This window comes from Lolium rigidum, chromosome 3, assembly GCF_022539505.1.
Source record: "Lolium rigidum isolate FL_2022 chromosome 3, APGP_CSIRO_Lrig_0.1, whole genome shotgun sequence".
In the NCBI taxonomy this organism is placed as follows: Eukaryota; Viridiplantae; Streptophyta; class Magnoliopsida; order Poales; family Poaceae; genus Lolium; species Lolium rigidum.
The window spans coordinates 302,918,323-302,925,398 of NC_061510.1; the positions used below are offsets into that span (position 1 = coordinate 302,918,323).

Genomic DNA, 7,076 nt, shown 5'->3' on the forward strand with positions numbered 1-7,076 from the left:
TCCCCCTGCTGCCCCTGTGCATGTCGCCGGTGTAGGCCGCCTCACCCTAAACGGTGACGGTTCCGGCGACACCTCCCAAATAGCTCTTGCGGCACAGTAGCCGAGGGCCCTTAAATCACTCTTTCAACGCAGTTGCCGGCGCTGTTTTGGAGGCATTGATGGGGCTGAACATGCATGCGAGACAAACTGATGCCTTTAACTATAGGCAACTTGTATAAAACGCTGTCCCCTACCCCTGTGCTTGCCCTTGCCTTTGCCCTTGCCCTTACCCTGCTCATGCTCCTACTCCTGTGGCCACGACACTTCCGCGTCTACCAGTGAACCACGAGGAAGGCGCAGGAACCGATCGTGACAGCCACCACTCCCCTAGCTCAGCCAGTAGAGACGATCACTAGGCAGTGGAATGTCGGGAGGCTCCACATGCAGGACTTACATCATGCGAGATTCGTTCCACTACATCCGGGGGAGTCGCTACTAGCCCTTGCCACCCTACACGGAGATTCTCAGATCGAACTTGATGATCAGAGCAATTCTACCGCACTAGTGGCTGACTTGGTTCATCTCATATTCCCGGTGCATCCTATTCTAGATGCTATTATTGTCATCAAGCGACACATCAAACTGCACGTCATCCTCTTGTTTCATCCTCTCTTTTTCTCTCCTTTGAAAACAAAAGGAAGTTGGGCAAGCTTTGCACTGTCTACATGTACCGCTAGTTTGATCTGAACCCCATAGCGGAAGATGCTAAGCTATTTATAGTCTCATAGAGTAGGAGTACATACTGACCGCAAGGACCCATGAGCAATGAGTAATGGCATAAAGTGTCATAATTTTGTTGGAACTACAAAATCACATGTATGTATTTGGTGTTGCGGCCAGAGTCTTGGCTAGCCCTTTTGCTGATTTACTCACACAGTAATAACTACATATACTTCCAGAGATAGCAAAGTAAATATCACTCTACGCATGTAGTTAGCAGCCCATCTATAAAGCAAAGACTTCTGTAGCAAGAGAAACAACTCATGCACACACTCGTTTTTGCGGGAAAACAATGTGTGCAATCTTTAGGACAATTACAGAGTTGAGATGAAGTTTAGCAATAAGATGCATCGAGAAGTTGAGTTATATGTTCACGATCGCTTGCACATCGAGTATTTCCGACGCAACTAGAGGTACAATGTATTGCATAGGGTCCGGAAACCCAAACTGTAGCCCAAGCTACACAACTCATTTTTTTTTTTACAAAATTTGAATTCAACATTTAAAGTTTCAAAAAAATCTGTAAAAAAATCTGAATGTAGCCAATGATGTAATCTACCACTATGCAAAATCTCAGGATGAAATACGTTTTATATTAGAGGCTACACAAAAATGAAAAATTCTGACAAATGTTTGAAGTTTCAAAATCTGTAATGTTCACTTTTTCAGATCACAAATTTGTGAATTTTGCACAACCCAAAATACTGAGTCTTTTCGTACTGCTTTTTTTCACAGTGGTAGAGTACATCATTGTCTACCTCTAGAATTTTTGTTCCTAATTTTTAAAAACTATAAAATGACATATTCGAATTTTTGAAAAAAGGGGCACCATGTAGCCCGAGCTACAAAATGCCACACTCGCATGAGATCAAGCTACTCGGATTGTTGTCTAATTTTGGGCTAGCGATGGGAAGAGCAAAGCGAGGTTTTCTTGGAAATTAAGTAATGCAAACACCGTAGGTAAGCCATACCTGACATCTATCAAGTGCGAAGGACATAACAATCAGGAAGTCATAGACATTGGGCAAGAAATCAAATAAGCTACCACTAGAGATGTACTCTGCATGAGATGACAAAGAAAACAAGTTACCTTTGAGAGGAAACTGCTCAAGATTGAAGACATGTAAACTTGTACAGTCAGATAATCAATCGTCATGGAACATCCAATCAATGTTGTAAGATTATAGTGTATGGTACATTCACTAGTAGGAAAACACTTATAGGTGGAGCTTAGTTCTGTGGCGCACCACCAAAAATGCGCCACAGAAAGTTATTTTGTGGCGCATCAGACACGGTGCGCCACAGAAATAGCTTAATTTTGTGGCGCACCAGGGATCCATGCGCCACCGAAATTTGGTGGGGCCAGCCCCAATCATTGGTTTCACTATTTCTGTGGCGCACAGGATCACGTGCGCCACAGAAATAAGACATTCTGTGGCGCACTGGTCCTGGTGTGCCACTGAATTAAGACTTTCTGTGGCGCACTGGTCCTGGTGCGCCACTGAATTAAGACTTTCTGTGGCGCACGTGGGATGGTGCGCCACAGAAATGTGTTTTTAACCTCTGTAAAAAATAAAAATAAAATAGATAAAAATTTCAAAAAATAAATTCCTTCAAGATGCCTATGTATTAAGTCATCTTGTACCACTGAGAATTAACAAACAATAATTTCGACTTTTTTTGCAAAATTACGTGGGAAAATCATCAAACTGGATTTCTGGTTGCATACGAACTCGAAAAAAAACGCATAATATATCAAAATGTTCCCACAGAAAATCTACATCTGAATTCACCTGGGCTTGCCTGGTTGGACAATTTTTAGAATCTACAAATTCGAAAAGAGTAAAAAGTTACGGGCAGTTAAAGATTTTTTGCTGCAAAATACAAAAAAAAGAAAAAAAATTCTGTGGCGCACCAAGTGCCCATGCGCCACAGAAATAACGTTCGAAATTTGAAATTTCTGGCGCCCACTTCTCCTTCTCTCCTCCATTTCTCCACTTTTCCCCTTCTCCCATTCTCCACTTCTCCCCTTCTCTTCCTCTCCTCCACTTCTCCACTTCTCCCCTTCTCCTCCTCTCCTCTTCTCTTCCTCTCCTCCACTTCTCCTCTCTCCTCTCCTACACCGGCGACCAACTCCGGCGACCTACTCCGGCGACCACGACCAACACCTCCTCCGGCGACCACCTCCTCCACAACAACCACTTTCTCCTCCTCCTCCGGCGACAACAACAACCACCACCACCACCTCCTCCTCTACCACCACCACCTCCTCCTCTACCACCACCACCACCACCACCACCTCCTCCTCCTCTACCACCACCACCACCACCACCACCACCACCTCCACCTCCACCTCCACCTCCACCTCCTCATATTCCACCACCACCACCTCCTCCGGCCGGCCTCATCCTCCACCCACCCACCCACCCCACCCACGCAACCAACCACCCACCTCCGGCGACCTTCCAGAAAAATTTAAAAAAAAAATTGGCGGCCCCAGATCTGGCCGCCACTTTTTTTGAAATTTTAAAAAAAAAATCTGTGGCGCACCGGGGGTGGTGCACCACAGAAATAAGACTTTCTGTTTCTGTGGCGCACCACCTCCCGGTGCGCCACATAATAAGCTTTCGTGGCGCATTGGCTGGTGCGCCACGAGAATCCTTATTTTTGTGGCGAGAATTCTGTGGCGCACCACCCATGCGCCACAGAATGTGTTTTTGGTGCGCCACTGATGAGGCTTTTCCTACTAGTGATTTCTTTTTGGTGAAGTCTGATTATTCTCCGCGCGTATGCCCATTATATTCTGTCTATATTCCTATATAAGATCCAACATGTTTTCTTACCTGTAATTTAGAAAGCTGAGGCGACTCTGCGAATGAACCTATCAATCGAAAAATATTTGCATGATCAACTTCCCTGAAAATATGCGTGCAAGGTGATGGTCAGGCATTATTTCATGTCATGAAGCAGGTATTGGTGAACTTGATCTCATTTATGCCGAGTTCACTTCTAACTAATTATATATGTTTTTTTATAAGCATAACATAGCTAGGAAACAGAAATTTCGACCACGACAGTAATACCTCAGGCAACATCCATATGTGTAGTTTAGTTTCAGTTGTCATAAGACCATTGTGGAAATGAGACAGACCACACTTTCAGATCCTAGAGAAATTAGCAAAAATAAAAAATAATCATGTGCGTGCAGGCATGATCGCAACATGAGCAATAAGACATAAGGCACAATGTTAAAAGGTATCCTCCACATGCACTTTTGCAAAATAATTATCTTGTCTGTGTGAATGACTTAATATTTACGGCATGCAAAGATGATCTTGATCCACTAAAAAGTTGACAGACTTCAGATCCCTGCCGAAGGTTCCCTTTGGATGCAAATAAGCCACCCCTATGCATATATGAAGTGCACACTTCAGCAATATTGGGAGGTCCAGGATATTATGGAGGTTATCATACACTCTGCAAGAGATAGCAGATATTTTTAAATTTGGATATCTAGATCTATTATAGTTCCTGATCCAATGCACTCTGCAAAAAAATTTTTGGAGCATCAGAAATTTTCTTTTTTGCACAGGCCATAGAAAATAATAATTTTTCGCGACACTTTGTGTGCGGACATAGCATATGTGGAAGTACACCCCAAATTTATTTTCAAAATTTTTAGAAATTTAGAAATATGTTTTTTCAGTAACAGGTGCATCTACATATTTGGATCCAATGCTATCTCTTGCAGAGTGTATGATAAAAATTTAGAAATTTATGGATATCTGGATCTATTATAGTTCCTGATCCAATGCTCTTCTCTAGCGCCCATCCATGAATTTCTAAAAAAAAAGTAGTTGCACAAGTTAGTTACAGCTAACTAGGGAAACATGTAACAAGTTTGACCATTCCCATTGCAGTTACATTCTTACCATGCGTACAGAAATGTTTACAACAGCAGGACCAACTGCAGCTGCAGCATTGGGAATTGAATCCCTGACTAGACATCCTCGGCCACATCTCGAATCATCTGAGATTCCACCAGAACCTTGGCTGCTCGCGTTAATGGGTGCATCCGATGCAGATGCAAAGGAATTTAGTATAGGAAACCCCTCTGCAAAAACAAATTCGGACACAGTAAGATCTTCTGAAAAGCAAGCTCTGCGATAGATACAGAGTCAATTACTAGGCGAAACATAGTGCTACACATATGCACATTGCTATGATGTATATGGGCTTGAACATAGTGTTTCTAATACCCACACGGAGCCCCACCACCAAATTGGTCTTCAACTAGGTTTTTTAATACATAACACAGTTGATTCCAGAGTCCATAAACACACCACAATTTAATTTAACTACTCATTAAGAACAAGAGCACAACATTAGACACAGTTGTGCACAAATATAGAATTTGTTCCACGAAAACTTCTTAAGCTTTTCCCAGCGAAATGCTTCAGTCTTAGTAAATTTGATTTTACCAAATGACTAACTATATTTTATCATTTTAAATTTCTCAGAGCAGATCTATATCAATACTACTAATACACGAATGGGTTGTGCTGGGATGATAAGCTACTAAGAACCTAAACCACCCATCATATCTGCTCATAATCATATAAGGTGGAATTTCATCGCATTTTCTAATAAAATTTAGTTGTCTTCATTGCATTTTGTGCTAACTAATCGTATATTCTGAACTTCAGGTTGGTTTCATCTGTCAAAATTCCCAAACACCACCAACGCCTCCTCTTATATATCGGCACCGCCTCATGCTATTCCCTTCCTCTGTCTCCTTAACAGCACACTTCCTCTGTCTTCATTGCAGGAGAGGGCTGCGGGAGGGGAGCCCCGTGGAGGCGGCGGAGAGGAGATGGCGGAGCGGCGTGGAGACCGAGACGGTGACGTCCGTGGCGTAGTCGCGGCGGTCGAGGAGGCCGCCCGCTCCCGCCGCGGCGGCGCCGGCGGCGAGGAGGAGGGCGGCGCGGCGCGGGTTCCGGAACATTCTCGAGCGTGCGGGATCGCTTCGGTATCGGCGGCGTGTCACTGGATTGTGGGAGAAGAAATGTTTCGGGCGAGAAGAAAATGTAGCAGCGCTGTCGGATAATGGGCCGTGTGGTCCAAGTAGCCGTGCCGGACTGGGCTGATTTGGGACATGGACCTGGACGTGTTTGATCGATAAACCAGGCTGAACCAACCACACCGAACTGGTCGATCCTTGTCCCGCCGATGACAGGGCAGAGCTGGGTTCATCGCCCTGCCGCCGTGGTCCTTCGCCGGATCTACTCCAACCCGCCCAGGCCAGAATCAAGACTAGGTGAGAAAACTTCAAGAGCTCCCCCTGGCGCGCACATATTATCTAATTCTTGTTGATTTAAGTTGGTGATTTCCCAACAACTCTTGTGTACTATTGGGATTTTGTTGTTTGTTACTGTATACTGCAGAACAAAATAACTGCATAGTATCCACTCGCCCAAACAGAAGTAAGCTTGCTAGGCTTCAGGTCCTATGATTTGTTCTCTATTTCTGCAAGTGCATTTCTATCACTGACAATGACATCATGAGTTCGTGATATAATATATGCTGAGATGAACCAAATCATCTATGCAGCATTTGTATTCTTTTTACTATCGTGCGGATTGTTTTGCTACTCGGTGGTATCCCTATCTCATCTTGGATGCTAAATCTGATAATTTATTGTATTTCCATGTATGCTACAGTTTTTTCTTTGATAAATAAGGTTTTGGTCTGCATGATTATAGAGCCTTAAGTGTTCTGTCTCACACCTTCTAGTGGTCTAGTAGTACATGGGTTAATACGAAATACTAGAGTTGTTAAAGGGCTCTGTCATGTCAAGCAAGGCCATTGTTTTTCTTCGAGCTAAATACACCAGCAATCCCAATACTTGTACTTTAGGTGCAGTTTAGTCCCAATAGTTGTAAAATGGGGCTAGATAGTCCCAAAAGTTGTTCCAATGTGCAAAACCAGTCCTAATAGTCTGTGCTGCGGACACGTGGCTTCGGAATTCTTTCAAAATGCCCCCTACATATTTTCTATACCACGTTTGACCATGCTGACGCCTGCCGCATGCGGGTCCGGCCTGTCAGGCGAGCGGAAAGAGATGAAAAACGAAGGTTCTGGAACAGAGATTCGAACCGGCGACCTGCTAACAACCGGACGGACATTGCCACCAATAGCCCTTGTCATTCTTTTATGCCCTATTATTGAACTTATTCATTATGTATTATGTACACGATCAAAGGCAACAAATCTTATCTCATTGTTTTTATTCAGTCAATCAGTCAACAAACCTTACT

The 7,076-nt window shown here is 43.7% G+C and overlaps 1 protein-coding gene across 1 annotated transcript; it reads right to left on the bottom strand.

Annotated features, from left to right (window-relative positions):
- Positions 1-4,497: 4,497 nt before the first annotated feature.
- On the bottom strand, positions 4,498-5,764 carry LOC124696773 (putative protease Do-like 14). Its single transcript, XM_047229450.1, has 3 exons — positions 5,586-5,764; positions 4,697-4,920; positions 4,498-4,601 (listed from the first exon to the last, which is right to left on the bottom strand). Exons 1-3 carry the CDS (start codon positions 5,762-5,764, stop codon positions 4,498-4,500), a joined length of 507 nt encoding a protein of 168 aa, XP_047085406.1.
- Positions 5,765-7,076: the final 1,312 nt, after the last annotated feature.

What these genes read in the sequence shown, in the direction of transcription:
- LOC124696773 (XM_047229450.1), bottom strand. Translation starts at nt 5,764, where the DNA reads ATGTTCCGGAACCCGCGCCGCGCCGCCCTCCTCCTCGCCGCCGGCGCC. An exon ending in CCCTCCCGCAGCCCTCTCCT is followed by an intron (nt 4,921 to 5,585) that starts GCAATGAAGACA and finishes TATCTATCGCAG; the next exon opens with AGCTTGCTTTTCAGAAGATC. An exon ending in TGTTGTAAACATTTCTGTAC is followed by an intron (nt 4,602 to 4,696) that starts GCATGGTAAGAA and finishes CTTTTTTTTTAG; the next exon opens with AAATTCATGGATGGGCGCTA.